The 19,201-nt window shown below is 34.5% G+C and overlaps 1 protein-coding gene across 4 annotated transcripts in view; it reads right to left on the reverse strand.

Moving 5' to 3' along the window:
* TRPC4 (transient receptor potential cation channel subfamily C member 4) overlaps nt 1-19,201 on the reverse strand; it is a 198,236-nt gene that overhangs the window by 106,026 nt on the left and 73,009 nt on the right. For 3 of the 4 annotated variants that reach the window (XM_002748983.7, XM_035302519.3, XM_078375323.1), the window contains exon 3: nt 3,342-3,860. In XM_002748983.7, coding sequence (XP_002749029.2) covers nt 3,342-3,860 — 519 coding nt within the window. Of the gene's footprint in view, nt 1-3,341; nt 3,861-19,201 lie in introns of those variants that run through there. The other variant, XM_078375324.1, reaches the window with a different exon arrangement.

Here is a 19,201-nt window from a genome sequence, read left to right on the forward strand (position 1 = left end):
TGGAAATGTAATAACATAATGCAATACAGCGTATGTATAATAAGGGCATTTATCAAACAGTCTATGGAGGGGCTTGCTTCATAGAATGCTCCAGGGATGAGACCAGACGTGAGATGATCTTTAAAGAGGGTGCAGGACTTATCCATGTGAATTAAGGTTAATGAGAAGGCATTCCAAATCCTGAGAGTTGGACTAACGACAAACCTCAAACTTGTTTAGACCAAACCAAGGAAAACTTTTGGTAAGAAAGATATGAAGTAAGACATGCTAAAGCAGAGTTTTATTTAAGGCACATGATCTTACTAGAAAATCTTTAATATTTGAATTCAATAATTTCGGACTAACCTAAGAATACATGTTGTAAAACACAACCTATGATTTTAAAGGATATATATGAAAGTAAAATATTATTCTTGTATTTTAAAAATAGTGCTATCAGCTATCCAATGTTACTTCACTTTGGAAAAATTGTCAATCTGAGAAAAATATGCTCTTTGATAGTAAATATTCCAGAACAACTGTGTAAGAATTAATTTTAATTATTTTCTCCATTGAAATCTCAAAACATTTTGAAAGGAAAAAATGCCAATACAATGTCTTTTAAGACTGTATCTTTTTGGAAGGATTACTTGGACCCAGGAGTTTGAGATCAGCCTGGGCAACATAAGAAGACCCCGTATCTACAAAAAAATATCTTTTAAAAAATAGCACTAATTCTTATTTTCTTGTTACATGCTGTATGTTTTTTGGCTATCTTTTATCTTGTATTATTAGCCTCTATCACCCTCCCATATCCTCATATTAGCAAGAGTACAAACATTTTGAGAGAAGTGTTAGAAATTATCAAATGCATTTCATTGCTTTACTTCTTACATACTAAAGACCAGACTAGAGTAGTGGCTTTTTCATAGATTTTGACATTGAATCCACTTTTCATATTTATAACATATAAATATGTTATAAATATAAACATGTTATAAATATGAAAAGGAACATACACAATGAAAAAAATGTTTAGTGAGGAAGAACATTTTTGGCAGTTCAGGAACAAAATGGAAAACACCTATTCAATGTTTTACTGTCTCTCCTAATAGTCTATAAGCTCTGTGAGAGCAGACATCTGACATCATGGAATCTCAAGAGCCCTGGGCATTGCCTGGAATGTGCTCTGTGAAATATATGTTGAAAGAGTTATTAAATGAAGAAATGAATGCATGACCAAAGGGTATTAAATGATTTGTAGGTAAAAATAGAAACATAAATATGCAAGAAATTCAGATTACAATTTCTATCTCGAACAACTCTGACTGGAATTTGGCAGCTGCAGTTAGCGCAGTATCATTGATAACATTCTGTAATGAGGATGTATGGCAAAGGAGTTCATGAGTATCTGGTTCCTAGGCTTTCACAAAAATTACTGTGGCCAAAGATGATGTTCAATCAGCTCTGACGGCATGACCAAAATGAGGGCAGGCAAAAAATAAAGCTGAGTTCATTCACTGGCTGCAGAGAGACCTAAAGAGCAGCAGGTGAGCAGAGCAGCTGCTTCTGTGTTCTTTCATCTTGTGAATGGAACATCTTGGGAAATGTATTCCATTCAACATTTGTAGGACAACATTAAAACTAAACGGCTATAGCATAAGAGAAGATCTTTGCAGTCATCCTTTCAATTATTTAAAGCCCCCTCTCCAAAGAAAAAGAAAGCAAAGCATACTACAATTGGACCTTTAAGAAGATTTGGACCACATCAATATCTCAATATCTTATCAAGACTAAAGCCTGAAATGACTTCTTATGTTCACATTTACCACTTTGCACATCTGTGATCATGTGAAGTTTTTTATCAATGTATTTTATTGTTGGGTGGGAAAATTATTCTAGTTCCTTAAAAGTATTAGATCTTTGAGTCCAAAACATAAAAACCTAAGAAAATTAGTAGAGTTAGAGGGAATGGATACAAAAGAAGCTGTTCACGTCACCTTGTTTCAGGCTCCCATCACAACTAGATTAGCTTATCTAATCACAGAACTACAGGGAAAAAAATCAAGAAAGCAAATTCAGTTATCTTAAACCTTGAGTAGTTAGGGAGTAGAAGCAGACAAAGCAACCAGGACTTATGTAGGATCCGTCATCAAGGCCAAATTCAAAAGAAACTGGGTAGATTTTACAATTCAGAAGTCTTTTGCTTTTTCTCTTTTTTTCATTTTAACATAGTATTTGCAAGTATTGTTCTGGAATAGATAATTACTATTATTTAAGGGTGAATAGAGAACCAATATTTTCTTCAGAGAGAAGAAAACAGTCTTTTGAGAACCCACTCAGACACAATTCAATTATGCTGGGTGATTGAGGGTAAGAGATATGAGATTCTGTTATTTAATAGAGCATTCTTAATTTATGGGAATTTTACAAGAAATTTATTAATCCCTTGTGATGAACTTCTTTGATTTCTTATTCCTGACAAATCAAAACACTGAGCAAGACATGAGAAAACTTTTAGTATTTATATCTGCTATTGTACTAAAGGCTTTTCTTTTATTAATAATTTATAATAATGTATGTTATTGATATAAATAAAACAATACCATATAATTTACTGAGTGTCTTCACACACATCTACATATTTTACACTTCCTAAAAACTTAGGAGAAAAATGTTATCTATATAAATACAGTTGTTCCCAAGTATGTGGGGCATTGGTTTCAGGATCTCATGTGGCTACCAAAATTCACAGCTGCCCTAGCCCTGCAGCAGTTAGCCCTATGGGACTCATGGATAGGAAAAATCAGCCTTCCATATCTGCAGGTTCCACATCCTAGGAATACTGCATTTTCCATCCACAGTTGATTGAATCCAAGGATGCAGAACCTGCAGATACAGAGTTTATGAGTTTATATAAATCTAAACTCATAGAGGCTGATTATATATATATATATATATATATATATATATATATATCAAATATTAATATTAAATCCATTAAGCAGATGAGAATACTAAAGCTTAAAGAAATGTATCTGTGACCCTCTAAAGTTACAGGACTTATAAACAGCAGAACCAGAAATCTCAGTCTGGAGATATTTAAAATTCATTAGTTTTTTCATGATACCATTGTCAATGTGTACATTTTAATACAGATGCCAAAAATATCAATTGTTAAACCATTTATTTCCACTCTTCAGGGTGACTCATAATTATTAATCTGGCAGACAATAAATGTCATCTACTTACAGCTGAATAGAAAATGCTCTAAAACCCAAAACTAATTTTGCAAGTAGCAGTTTGCTTCAGTGTGATTAAATTCTATGGCATTTTGATGGATCAAGTCTGGCAACACTCACCTCTTTTTGACGGTATTTAATGGCCAATTTTAGTCTTGCAAGATCATTTCCACTTTGTTCTTCTATCAGACTATTGTCATCTCGGTAATTAAGAATGATTTCCAGTTCTCTGGAACTTCTCGTCTGATCCAGTAGGTCCTTAGCAAATTGTTTGCACTGCCGTGACAGCTCTTCATACTCTGACTTGAATTCATTTTCCACCTTGCTCAGTTCCTGCAGCTCCCAGCTTAACTGAAAGGCTGTGAGAAAAGGATCTTCACTTGACAGTGCAATGAGAGAGGGGCTGGCCAAGGCCTTGTAGATGTTGAGTCTGGAGCGTGAGTGACGGAGGCTGTCCACATCTGAACTGGACACACATTCCACACAGTTACAGCGGACTTCATGGGGTCGAGGCACTGAGACCCCTTTCTGAACCAAGAGTTTTATTATCTCATAATTATTTGTATGGGCTGCCAAAATGATTGGTGTAATGTCTGGAGTGAATTCAGAGAACTGCTTATCAAGGAGTATAGGAGGCACCTAAAAAAGAAAAAGGTAGAGGTGATGAATATTTATTCATTTGTTCAAGCCTGTGTATCTCATGCACCATGCTATAGCAATGTGGAACAGGGTTCATATGTCTTTGGCCAGTTTTTTTTTTCTTGCAGGAAAATATGACCTTTTCCCTACAAAAAAAAAAAAGACAAAATTGGAAAAAAACCTCTCCAATATGATACATTATTCTTTCTTTAATATGAATTATGACATTTTACAGCATCTTAAAATAGGTGGTTATGGAAACTCTTTACTTGATGAAAGTCTTTGTTTCTTTTAAATAAGCCTAACTTGTTTTCTAGCTGACAATCTTTGCTTTGCTTTCTCAGAGATGTTGACATGCTAAATAATCAAGAAATACACTCAAAAATAGCTAATGATTTGTTTTAAACCCAAGCTCTTTCTTTTCAGTAGAAGTCTCTTAATTCCTCATGTAGGTTTTGTCTTTTGTTTGATTTTACTGTGTTTTAGCTTCTGCTTTCCTATCATTCAGCCTAGTGACTAAAGGTGGCAGCAAAAAGAAGTGGGCTGGCCTCATACTTCCTTTTCATTCATGCATTTCTGGTATATTTTCCAGATGACAAGAAGTGCTTCATTGCTAGCATTAGTGTTTTATCAGAAATAAACAAGCATTGAGTCAAGTCAGCAGTGTGAATTCAAGAATCAGGCCACCAATGTGTTTATGCATGATTTCCTTTGGGTTATACTCTAGGGATGGCAATGATGAAAATAATAATGGCTGCTATTTGGTAAGCATCTGCTTAACCTCACTCTTTATTATTCACATTTTACAGATGTGGTTCCTCAGTGAGTAAGTGGAAGACGTGCAATTTGACCTGCAGCTTCCACATACTTTAGAGACCTTATATAATAAACACAGATTCACCTGTCTGACACCCAAGCCTGAGTGAATTATACACTGCACTATGTTGCTGTAGCAAAATTTTGGTTTAATATTTATTTTTGCTGGCACAGAGCCACAGAGGCGTTTATGAAAAATAAATACTACCTAAGGACAGTTAAACAGGCATGGCAGAAAAAAATGATGATGCATGTCACATTGAAATATGCTGCTGGAAAAATGAAGGAAATCACAAGAGGGTCAGAGGAAAACAACCACGTGGAGAAAAAAAACACTTATGATGACACTTCATTAATGCTACTTTTAAATATAGGTACATTTGTATATACGAATAATACCAAAGCTAATAGGAATGAAATTATCTATTTAAAAGGTCCTTTACAGAGGTATGCAATTATTTAACACCGAAGATTGTAATAAACACCTTTTTAAATGCACTTATGAATACCAAGGTGACCATACTGCCTGTTAAGATAGTGTTTTACATTTGTGTGCTTTGGGGCCATTATGAAGGTAAATAAAGGTTCCTTGGTCACAAGCACAGCAATCCCATGACAGTAAATCTGATAACCAAGATGGCTTCTAAGTGATTAAGGTTTGGGATGTGGATGCAGTGTGCATCTGTCTGACAAAGTGAGAATTCACGTTCCAGGTGAGACCGAGTAAGTCAACTCGAGATTTCATTGTGCTGTTCAGAGTGGTGCAAAATTTACAACTTATGTATTATTGCTGAAATTTTCAATTTAGTATTTTCAGATCACAGTTGAAAGTTGATAAGTAAAACTGCTGACAGTGAAACCTTGGATATGAGGGGACTACTGTACTTTTAGTGTTTTCTGTGGCAGACAATGAGGGAAGACAAAACAATATTACTAATTTTCTATATTAGATGTATATTTTAGTGACTGATGTAATTGGAAGACATTTTCTGGATTCAATACAATTTCATCTTGGATTTCTATGCTTTTTAAGCCATCAAGAATTTAAAATTTATTAACCATAAAATATATCTTTGTAAAATATTGCAGGAAATTTTATTTTAAAAATAGGTATAATATGACCCTACTTAATAACATACATATTTAAAAAAACAGTGTAAAAATATTAAAGGGAGATATGATGTTTATTAAAATATGTAAGAATATACCAAGAATAAATATACTGCTTGAGTTTTAATAATAAACCATTGCATATTATAATTTTTAAAAAATATATAAACATTTATAACCAATTGTTATAAATTATTGAACTTTATTATTTAAAATGATTTTTGAATGGAACTCACCTATAGGTCCACTAATAACAATTCATTGGTCAGTAAATGATATGGTTTGGCTTTGTGTCCCCACCCAAATCTCATCTTGAATTGCACTCCTAATGTATGGAGGGAGATATTTGGTGAGCCGTGATTGAATTATGTGGATGGTTTCCCCCATGCTGTTCTTGTAATAGAGAGTTCTCACGAGATATGGCTATTTGATGAGTGTCTGGTGCATCCCCCTTCTTGCTCTCTCTCTCTCTTGCTGCCATGTAATATGTGCCTTGCTTCCTCTTTGCCTTCAGCCATGGTAATCAGTTTCTTGAAGCCTCCCCAGCCACATGGAACTGTGAGTTAATGATGCCTCTTTCCTTTATAAATTACCCAGTCTCAGGTGGTATCTTTACAGAAGTGTGAAAATGGACTAATACAGTAAATAACTAGTTTTACATTACATAATTATAATTATATTAGAGCTTACTCTTACTCTAAAATGTATTTGAAATTCAACATGATATGTTGTCTTTACCATTAATTGCCTGGCACCCAGCTGGTCATAGATTGTTTGACATCAGGGACTGATTGTCTTAGCTGAACTACATGTGTGACTCTGCTGGGATCCTCACTCAGTGAGACAGGCAAAACATTAGAGTTTACCTAGGTCTCAGGAGACAGATTTGGATCTTCTCCAATTGTGTGAAAACAATTAAAACAAAACCAAAGTGTTTTAAAAAAATAATTTGACTGTTATGGAGTACTAACTATATGCCTATATCAATTATTACATGGTGTTTGAAAGTCTGAGGTTTTCTTATTCTCTCATCACTTCTACACTTATTATCTTGCATTCTTCTGTGTATGAAACTTCTCCCTCTTCTCCTTTCTGTTGTTGGGTATTGCTATTACCCCATGAATTTTATTTAATATATTATGATTCACTATCCCTATTCATTTTATACTTGCTATTGAATTATACATATAGTAAAATGGATAAATATTAATACACAGCCTGATGACTTTTAAAAATCTGAACATGCTTAGGTGACACAATCTGGTTTAAAACCTAGCAGAGTTAATGCACCCCACAAGCCTCCTTCTTGTTACCCTTCTCAGTTAGTACTTTTCTCAGATATAATCACAAATTACAAGGGTTTCAGTATAAATTCCTTTCACATACTTTTTCAACTTTATATAAATAGAATCACAAAATATGTACTCTTTATGTCTAGCTTTCTTTGTTCAATTTTAGCTCTTTGAAATACATTCCTATTATTAGTAGCACAAACTGTTTTTTCAGTTCTGCATAATATTTCAATTTCTATTTTATTTCATTCCATTGTTGATTACATTTTTGTGGTTTCCAGTCTGGGGCCATTAAGAATATTGCTCCTATGTACATTTTATTTCTGTTTTGAAAATGAGGAGATAATGTATGTATATGTTGATCTTGTATCTAGGAATGGAATTTTTGTGTCACACAGTTTTCTTAAGCCCATATATCAACTTGTATGCCCACCAGCAATTATACTTGGTTTTATTTATTTATTATATTTATGCCACTTATAAATAACTTTTTATTATTTGTTGTTAAAAATCAGTGTTGAATTTTGTCCAATGCCTTTTCTGTTTCTATGAATATAATCATATAATTGTCTTCCTTAGTCCTAAAGGTATGGCAAATTAGATTAATGGATTCCTGAATATTGAAACATTCTGGCTTTCCTGAAGTTAATCCCACATGGTCAAATGCATAATGTTTTTATTTTGGCAATATTTTTATTTAAATAGTTTGGAATCTATTTTCCTAAGTGAGATGAATTTCTAAACGTCACTGTACTGTCTTTATCGGGTTTTGGTATAAATGTGAAGCTTTCTTCACTTAAAGAATAAGAATCTCATGCCTATAATTCCAGCACTTTGGGAGGCTGTGGTGGGCAGATCATGAGGTCAGGAATTTGAGACCAGCCTGACCAACATGGTGAAACCCCGACTCTACTAATAATACAAAAATAGCCTGGCATGGTGGCAGGCACCTGTAATCCCAATTACTGGGGAGGCTGAGACAGGAGAATCACTTGAACCCAGGAGGAGGTTGCAATGAGCTGAGATGACACCACTGCACTCCAGCCTGGGGGACAGAATGAGACTCTGTCTCCAAAAAAAAAAAAAAAAAAAGAATAAGAATGCTTTCCTCCTGTAGAAAACAGAGATGTGGCATTCATAGCACCCTTCAAGAATGGACTTGCTGTCCAGCTATGAAGAGTGTAGTCTACCAGCAGCCTTCACCTGCTAACCGCTTCAGGTTCTTCCTCAGTTTTAAAGCACAGGACAAGGGAGGAGCAAGCAGAGTGGATGGACGGGGCCCAGCTATTTCCACCCAGCACAGGACGTGGCTCACTAGGCAGCCAATTTCTCTGGAGTTCCTCTTTACAGTGGCAGGAACATTCTTCAGTTCTGCATCAGATCTAATGGCTTTCACTTCTCAATCCTGCTTCCTTTGCTTTTACTTTCAAAGATGCTATTCAAAATATACACAAATCTAGGAAAATGTACATTTTATTTCTGTTTTGAAAATGAGGAAACAATGAGAGAGAGAGAGAGAGAAAGAAAAAGAAGGGTCTGCTAAACAACTTTATGGTTAGCCAGCTAATAGAATAGAAGCTTTAATAAAGGAAACGGGGACCCTATGGTTACTATAAAATTATTAATATAAAATATAAACCATTCTAAAGAAATAGACGGATCTTCGAGATCGTCACTTCTTTCCCTCCACTACTGCAAATGTGATTTTTCCAATATAGAAACCTCTTCAGGCGATTTCCTTTCTTAAAATGGCTTACAATTACTTTGATTGATTCAATAATTTATTCATGTATTGAGTCAACAAATATTTACTGAGTCTCTTGTCTGGCGCTGCATTAGACATAGAGAATTAAGAAAAATGAAGATGAAGCAGTTCATATCCTCACGGAGATGACTGTTGTATTTGAGAGAAAACTGGAACACAGATTTCCTGTATCTCCCAAGCAAATTGAATCAAATGTTTATTTACTTCAAATCCACCATCATGGTTGGTATCATGAAAAAACACAAAATATAAGAAACGAAGATCTGCAGTGTCACATCAGATGATGACCACATTTTAATCTGAAACTTTCAGTTCTGAAAATTTGCCAACTACTTTCCGGAATCTCAGGGTAGTTTTTCTGCTTTATATATCTTATATTGGACTGGTAGAGTTAGAATACAATTAAAACTGTAAAACTCTGCTATGAGCCCTAGAATATAGAAATTATTTGCTAACTATAGTTTTTTTGTTCAGTATTAACAAGAATATGGCACTGTGCAACATTTTACTTTCCTTAGCAAGAAGCAAATAATTGATATACTTGGAACAGAAAACTACAGATTCAAACTGTTCGTTTGGAAGTGTTAGAACAGTTGAGCTGTCATTCTTTTTATACTTAGCAGAGTGCCTAGCAGATAGATGGTGTTCCATACATGACCTATTGATTTATTCTGCTTGCAGAGGATTACCATTACTGTAGGGTGAAGCCATTAAATCAGATTTCCAAGCCATCCAGTTGGAAACTGAGTCAATCTCACACGGCAAGGAAGAGCCAATCACAGCCAGTGAAACAATGAACACTAAAGTCAACTCCTCAAGATTTTGCTTTCAGGAAATAATACCTCTCTAGAAAGACCAAAATACCACTTCTGCCCCCCTCCCTCTCCCACACCCTTTTACTTTGCTAAATTTTCCTGGCTTTCCTTTCAGAATGTCCTAATGTAACAGCCTTTCATTTGTATACAGATGGTCTTTGGTGTATATAGAGACATAAATTCTCCAGTATTTTTCCCTAGATTGCTGGTACATTTAGCTGTTATATCCCAGGATTACAGGTTTTCTGGTGGTCAAACCAAAAAGAAAATAAAGAAAATAACTTTACTAAATCTTACAACAATAAATCAAGTCATTTTAATGCCTTTCATTTAATCTACAATCACCTGGTTCTATTTTAAATTAGCTATATAATCTTAGAAAGTCTCTTAAAGATACTAAGGGGCATTTGTTATAAATGAATGTTCCCTGTAACATGAAATTTCCATGGCTCAAATCTTTTTTAAAATCTCTGGTTGATAGTATAATAATAGAAACTTTACTAAAAAGGTGCTTCTTTTTTCAAGGGCTTCAATAAAAATGTGCTGAATTCTTCAGCGTCCCCCACTTCTCTTTTATTCTAATATATCAAAAGCAACACTTAAAAAACCTAGATGATAAGTATAAAATTTATCTCTCTCATACACACAGACTGTTGGATTTCTAATTCAAATCAATATAAGAAATTTCAACTTAAAGTTACATTTGAAATTTTATATAAAGTTATATTTAAAAATTTGATTACAGTAATTGGGAACCTGAATTTATATACATGTATGTGTATACATTTGCATGTGAGCACACATACCCATACATATATACACATGAACACAAACTACTTGCACAAAAGCAAGTGGCTGTCTTGTGAATGAAGAAATGGATAGATGAATGGATGGATGGATGGATGGATGGATCAATAAGTTAGGTTACAGTCTTATCTAAATGAAATCAAAAGTGTTACTTTAGGCTGAAACTTCTGCCTTAAAAGACTAAACAGAATTCAAATTTGCACTTACACAAACAAAAAATTGTTTCTTAGTCTGAGCCTCAGGCTAATAATTTACCAGCATGTTCATGACTGGTGGCTGAGAGCAAAGACTCGTGTGCTTTTTACTTCTTCAAAGTGGTTGCAACTTTAAATACCCTAATAGGTTTTTTTTTTTTCCCTGAGATGGAGCCTTGCTCTGTCACCCAGGTTGGAGTGCAATGGTGTGATCTTGGCTCACTGCAACATCTGCCTCCTGGGTTCAAGGGATTCTCCTTCCTCAACATTCCAAGTAGCTGGGATTATAGGTGCGTGCCACCACACAGCTAATTTTTTGTATTTTTAGTAGAGAAGGGGTTTCACCATGTTGGCCAGGATGGTCTCGAACTCCTGACCTCAGGTGATCTCCCTCCCTAGGTGCTGGGATTAGGCATGGGCCACCACATCTGGCCTAAACACACTAAGTTTGATTTGATGTCTGATGAAACATTGATCCAGAAAATAATTATAATAAACAGCTTAAAAGAAATTTGGCACAATTACATACATATGGCTGTAAATCAGGAGTTTAAAAATTTTTGTGTGTCATGGGCTTCTTTGGACATATGAAGCAGCCAGTGGACCCTAATTAAGAAAGAATACTATTTCTAAAGAAAATCCATAGTATTATACTTAAAAATATATTTAAGTATATTTAAAATATATTAAAATACAAATACGCAATATGGTAACATACATACCTCTCTATTAGTATATTAAATAAAAAGTTATACTGAAAGGTAATTAGACTACTTTTTAAATAATAAACCTATAAAATATACCAGATATATAGTGTAATAGTGATATAATAGGAAAATATCTACGATTTCTACTATTGACAAAGACACAGGCAATGCTGGCAAAATTGATTTTTGGTCTACATTCATAACTGAAGGAAATTACGTGTTCCATTTAGAAGTTAGTAAAACTAAAGATATAATTCTTCTCATCTTATTTCATAGGTATCTTTGAAGTGTATCTAGGACATCCCTAAGTTAAGAAGCTGTTTAAGTATAATTAAATTAGACTTGGAAGACAAATACAATTTTTAACTAGAAAGCACCAAGCAGATAGTTGTTTTTTCGAAGTAGTTGGAAAGTTAGGGAGACTTTCTGGAAAGGATGATATTTGAAAATTTTTTAAATTGCATATATATTTACTAAAAAACAGTGTTCTATAATCATAGATGTTCTAGAGTATCAAGTAGAAGAAATAGCTCACAGCACCCACACACACAAATATTTACTTCATGTGAAAAAATTCTGGAGATCTGGGGAAAGATCCAGAAGATCTAAACTGTAAATAAAAATTACTTAATATAAAGAACACCTGGAGAAAAGTCAAAAGTGAGGCATAAACAAGAGAAATTTCTTACTCTAAGAACATGGTGAGTCTGTGCACTGAGAGTATTTGCTAGGTATTTGGTTAATAGAATGAATAACAATGGAAATGCGACTAACATCAAACTTTTTATATGTCCCCATTGAAGCTCTGCAAGATAGTTGCAATTGTACGTGTAGCCACTTGTCAGTTAAAAAAAAAAAAATATGACTCAAGAATTTCAGTAATTCTATATCTAGATAAGTTTTTCTTCTCTTAAGTTTTAAAACATTATCTGTGTTTATGCTAACATTCAGAAAGTACATCATGCTTATGTATTATAGAAGCAACTATTTCAGAAGTTACTGTAACTAAATATTTTTGAATCACTCTAAATGGATGAGGGGAAAGGAGAAAAAAGTTCAGCAATAAATTATGCAATATGTAGTCTGAAATGTTTATTTGTATTTTGCCTGGAGTTTAGTAATATAAGTGATAACTAACAATATTTGAAACAGAAGAGACATATTTTTTCTTGAAGCAGAGAGAACATCTGATAGTTTGGAATTCAGTTCTAAACAATTTCATTGAAACCTAGAAATTAGTGGGTAGGGTTCAAAGTTGGAAAATTTTTTTAAAATAGCACTTTATTTTACTGAGTCTCTTAGGTACAACATAGATCTTCCTTAATTTACTCGCTATGTGTCCTCTATATTTCAGTTAGAGGTAATCAGCCTAGTCACATAAGTTAGTGACTTTTCACTTCCATATTATTTAAAAATTATTGTATATATAACTACTTTTCTTTGTTACAGCTTACTGCTTTAGTTTTGTATTTTAAATGAGCAATAAACAAAAGTCTTAGTTGCTCACAAAGTAAGAAATCCTATTCTACATAGACAAAGATCAAAGAAAAATGAAAATAAAATGTAAAGTTATCTGGTAAGACCACTAAAATAATTGTTAGTATGTTAAATCCAACAATGTATGAAAGGAATAAAGTAGAGCTTATTTCAAAAATAAAAATTATTTTTATAATTATTATATTTTTAGCTATCATTCATTATGGCAAATAATATTTTTCAATGTGATGATACTGTCTGTGAAAAAGTGTTTCAAGAGTTTCATCACTAGTCCTAGAAATTATAAGGGTTATTTACCAAAAACCAGTAGCAAAACTCATAATAAAGAGTGAAAATTTTTTTTTCATTAAAATTAGAAATAAGACAGAAATGTTCATTCTTATCACATTTACTCATCATTATTTTGGAGTTTCTACATAAGGAAATAAGATTAGAAAATGAAATACTAAGAAACAAGACAACCTGTTCTTGTTTGGCAGATTACATGGTCATATATTTTCAAAAACTCACAGACTGCAAGCTTAGCAGCATGAATAAAGCTTAATAGAACATGCATATGCAATACAAAAATCTATGCTTTTTTCTATATTACTAACACAAGTTATGAACAGAAATGATTATAGACAGAATGAAAAATGTTAGACGTTATTAAGTGACAATGGATATAATGGGAATAGATTATAGAAAACATAACAGCTTATAGGGTATAAAATAAAATAGAAAATATAGGAAAATTCCTTTATTCATGGAAAAGACCTCATATCAGAATCATGCTGATTTTTCTTACAATAAAATATACATTTAGTACCATTTCATTAGAATATTTTTCTTTATATTGTTTTATTTAGAACGTGATTAAATTATTATATTGATATGAAAGAATATCCAAGAATGGCTAAAAAATTATAAAATTGAGACTATCCAAGAACATAGTGAGAGATATGAATCACTTGAACAGAATTTTGACCAGGATGACTTCTGATTATATATTTAAAGGTTATATGTGAAAAATGAAATGTTTATTTATTCGGAAGCAGTTAATTTGCTAAAGCAATCTTCTATCCAAGCAAAGTTAGGCTATTCATCTCACTTCATAACAATTAATTTGAGATGGGTTAAAAATTTAAATGTAAAAAACAAAGAGTAACAAAATTTTAGAAAGGAAGAATGATTGCCCTGAGATTGAGCACTCTTAAAGCAAATTGCAAGCACAGAATGAAAAACCTCATATTTTATTGTGCAATTATAAAGTGGAATGGCCAAAGATAACTTACATACATAAAGTATAAAAAATAGCAAAGATATCTTACATACAAAAGTAAAAAAATGAGCTCTTAAACTACAGTGAACACAGAAAACATACTTAATCACACACAGAAAAAACATGAATCAAAAAAAATTTTACAAAAAAAAAACAATGGATGAAGGAATAGTTATAAGCAGATGTTTTACAGAAGAAAATCAAAGGGTCAGACATATAAGAAATGATTTTTCTCAATAGTTGAGGAAAAGCAAATAAATACAATAATGAAATACAAATATTTGTCCATCAGATGGGCAAGTTTAAAAAGCTATGGAGACAGGCTCCCCCATTCATTGAAAGCTAGAGGGATAAAATTATTACAGCTCTGTTGGAGACTATGTAGTGTTTATACAAATTTCAAGAAGTCTTACCTCAGGAAATGCTTCCTACAGAAGAGGAGGGACAATGAGAATATTTCTTTATATTTATTTTATTACTTTTTGTCCTGATAGAAATTTGGACATCACCTCAATGTTTTTCAGAAGTTGGAACAGATTGTACAAACATATTCTCGTATGAGGTATTATGATGCCATTGAACATCTGAGTTAGCAGGAATGTTGTGTGTGTCATTCCACAGAGACGCTCCTGAAGTTTCATTTTGTCATGCCGGAGAGTTGTAGAATAACTGTGTATATACAGTTTCCTTATTTTAGGCTCTTTAAACATTAGTTGAGATTCTATTTCTATCACACATTGTCCTTGTTATTTTGTCTATCTGAACTACTGTATTTGATGTGCAAATCCTCTGTAATTAGGTCAATCTCGTATATTAAAATCTACTGTGCACCACATTTCAGTATGCTTCCTATGGCCTGAGCATTTCACCATCAAACTTTCCATACAGCTTTATAAATTGGTGTTTGCCTTTCCCCTCTCACTTATCCAATTCTGTCACTCAGAACACACCTTAAGTATTATAATTTTTATGATGTCCTTTTGTAAAATTGAACTGTCAATGGGCTGCTTTTTTGCCTTTAATGTAGAAAGGGAGAAGGGAAGGTATTATAAGTTTTATGCAAGGCAAGAGAAACCCATTTTCAAAAAAGGAGTTTCTAAGAACAGTGAGGAGGATGAGTACATACTCCACAATTACAGATTCCCCCATTTCTATTGAAGGCTCTTATTACAAGATACATCTAACTTTACCCAAGCTTTAGTACAAGTCCATGGCCCACAGGCCGTATGGTGCCCAGGACAGCTTTGAATGCAGCCCAACACCAATGCGTAAACTTTCTTAAAACATGAAAACTTTTTTGTGATTAAAAAGAAAATCTCATCAGCTATTGTTACTGTGAGTGTATTTTGTATGTGGTCCAAGACATTCTTCTTCCAGTGTGGCCCAAGGAAGCCAAAAAAGTAGACACCCCTGCTTTGGTTAGTGATGCATCCAGTATAAATAAGAATAACTTAATATTGAGACGATCCAAGATGGCCGATCGCTAACATCCAGGGACTGCAGCTCTCAGGGAAGGCACGGAGAACTAGAGGACGCCACACTTTCAGACAAATTCTGGTCGCTTATGGAGCAGAAGATTCCCCAGTGGAGGAAACACATGGGTCGCCAGCATGACTCTCATGGCTGGCACAGCAGTTCCGCCAGCACCTCCACGCGGCAGCTCTCGGAGCAGAGTAAACAGGTTTGGAGGACCCACTCGGGCCCCCAGCACGACACCAGAGCCCAGCTCAGCGGCTGTGATGGCACCTCAGTGCTGCAGCGCTCGGCACAGAGTAAATGAGACCGGTTCCCCTTCTGACCGAGGTTTGGAGCCCCGGGAAGGCAGAGTCACCTACTACGGACACAAGAAGGAAGCCCGACAGGAGAATCCTGGGCAGAAAAGCACCATCAGTTTTAACGCAGCTGCTCTGGCCCTGGGAACTAACAACCTGGATGCCCACTCAAGAGACCTAATCTGAAAGTTGGTAATTGCAAAGACCACAGGAGGATAAACTTACAATGACGGGAAGAAACCAGCGTAAAAAAGCTGAGAATACTCAAAGTCAGAACGCCTCTCCCTCTAAAGATGATCACAGTTCCACATCAACAATGGAACAAGGCTTGATGGAGAACGAGTACATCCTGATGACAGAATCACTCTTCAAGGAATGGATAATAAACTTCAGTGAGTTAAAAGAACATGTTGTAACCCAACATAAAGAAACTAGGAACTTTGACAAAAGGCTTGATGAAATCCTATTGAGAATAGACAACTTAGAGAGGAGTATGAGTGAATTAATGGAACTGAAGAATACAATACAGGAACTCCGAGAAGTATGCACAGGTTTAAACGCTCGAATTGTTCAAGCAGAAGAAGGGATATCAGAGGTCAAAGTCCAACTTAATGAAATAAAACGTGAAGAAAAGATTAGAGAAAAAAAGGATAAAAAGGAATGAGTAAAGTCTCCAAGAAATGTGGGACTATGTGAAAAGACCAAATTTACGTTTGATAGGTGTACCTGAATGCGACGCAGAGAATGAATCCAAGCTGGAAAATACCCTTCAGGAAATCATTCAGGAAAATTTTCCTAAACTAGCAAAGCAGGTCAATATTCAACCCCAGGTAATACAGAGAACACCACAAAGATATTCCTCAAGAAGAGCAACCCCAAGGCACATAATCGTTAGATTCACCAGGGTTGAAATGAAGGAGAAAATACTAAGGGCAGCCAGAGAGAAAGGTCAGGTTACCCACAAAGGCAAGCCTATCAGACTTACAGCAGATCTCTCAGCAGAAACTCTACAAGCCAGAAGAGAGTGGGGGCCAATATTCAACATCCTCAAAGAACAGAATCTTCAGCCCAGAATTTCATATCCAGCCAAACTAAACTTCACAACTGAAGGAAAAATAAAATCTTTTATGAACAAGCAAGAACTCAGAGATTTTATTACCACCAGGCCTGCTTTACAAGAGCTTCTGAAAGAGGCATTACACACAGAAAGAAACAACCAGTATTAGCCTTTCTAAAAATATATCAAAAAGTAAAGAGCACCAACATAAAGAAGAATTTACACCAATGAATGGATAAAACAGCCAGTTAACATCAAATGGCAGTAATCCTAAATTTAAATCAACTAAATCCCCCAATCAAAAGACACAGCCAAAACCCAACGGTATGTTACATCCAGACCTCTTTCACATGCAAGGATACACAAAGACTCAAAACAAAGGGATGGAGATTTACCAACCAAATGGAGAGCAAAAATAAATAATAAATAAATAAAAAGCAGGAGTGCAAATCTCATATCGGATAAAATAGATTTTAAAGCAACAAAGATACAGTGGTAAAAGGATCAATAAAACAACAAGAGCTAACAATCCTAACACCCAGATACATAAAGACTTAGACTCAATGAGACAGAAAATTAATAAGGATATCAAGGACTCGAACTCAGATCTGGAACAAGTAAACTTAATAAATATTTATAGAGCTCCCACTTCAAATACACAAAATACACATTCTTGTCAATACCACATCACACCTACTCATAAGTTTAAATGAAACATTGATTGGCCATTATTAATACCCAATTTTTTTCAGAATAAAGCAATATTTCCATTTACTCTCCCTCTTTCTCTTCCTCTTTCTTCCTCTCCTTTACTTATTTTTTTTTTTCTTTGCTTCTCTCAAAAAAAGAAATCAACTTGTAAACCTCTAGATCCAGGTCGGCAATGTCTCTCTCATTGCTTGATTTCCTTCCTTCCCTTCCCTCCCTTCCTCCCTCCCTCCCCACTTCTTCCTTTCCTTCCTTCCTTCATCTCTTCCTTCCTCCCTACCGTCCTCCTTCCCTCCCTTCCTGCGTTCCTCCAAAAAAAAAAGAATAACTTAATATCAATAACTATTTTTACTTTTTGTAAAGCAAATGATCATTTGAAATTGCACAGACTGTTCTTTATTGGAAGGCTATTTTCAGTCTACTTTGAATTAAAAATACCAGCAAAGACTTATAGCGTTGATTTGAAAAGGTATATAGGGCACATAGTAAATATAATCCTATGACTGGATGACAGATTTATCTTAGGAAAAGGAAATGCATTGATACAAATGAACAAGGATCTGGCTAACACCACTTCAACTAATTGATGTTATAAACGCAAATATTCTTGGGGTCTAATGATGATAACATAAGCAATAGCTAATCTACATGAAACACTTGCCATGTGCCATGCCCTGTGTGGGGAGCTTGTTATACCTCATCTAAGTCAATCCTCAAAATAATGTTTAGATGTACTATTATCATCCTCTTTATACAAAAGAGAATGACAGGTCTTGGAGAAGTTTAGTAACTTGCTCATGGCCATACAGAAATCCATGCAGCCTGACTCCAGAATCTAAATTCTCATCAGTAGATGGTATGTCTTCTAGGTAAGGCAGCGGCAACATCATGGGAACAGCTCAGGTAGCAAGAGTAGGAAGATGTTCATTAAATCCTACCTCAACCATTTCTAGCTGTGTGAAAGTGACAAAGGCAGTGAACTTCTCCACATTTCGATTTTCTCATTTCCAAATGTGGGCATTTATTCAAGATATTTCTCGTCATGGAACAAGAGCTAAAGAAACGTACATCAAAGTCTTCTCAAAGTTAATTCCCACAGAGCTGTGGTGAAGATTAGATGTGAAAGCATGTTGTAATCTGTAAATCACTAAATAACATGGAGGTCCTAGTGTTATGTGACAGTCCTAGAACTGTTGGGAACAAGACAAGAAAACTGTCTTGTTCAATTTGACCAGATTCTTTTGTTTCTCCTCATATAAACACAGTTCCAATTGTAGTGCTTGATTCATCTGAAAGGTAGAACAATAATTTCCTGGTGGGCCAATTTTGTAAGTGTAGATGTCAAGGTTTAAAATGCATACTTTTTCTTGCTGAAAATGTAAGCTGTGCATCTCCTGAAATGGCATCTGCTTCTTTATCCTGTACTGCTATATGTACATCATAAATAACAATTAAATATTATTTGTATCATATGTAAATACTGGAGAAATATATTACAAATCTTAAGAAGGCATCAAACAAATAGCAACTTCAAATCACC

Source organism: Callithrix jacchus, chromosome 5, assembly GCF_049354715.1.
Source record: "Callithrix jacchus isolate 240 chromosome 5, calJac240_pri, whole genome shotgun sequence".
NCBI lineage: Eukaryota > Metazoa > Chordata > Mammalia > Primates > Cebidae > Callithrix > Callithrix jacchus.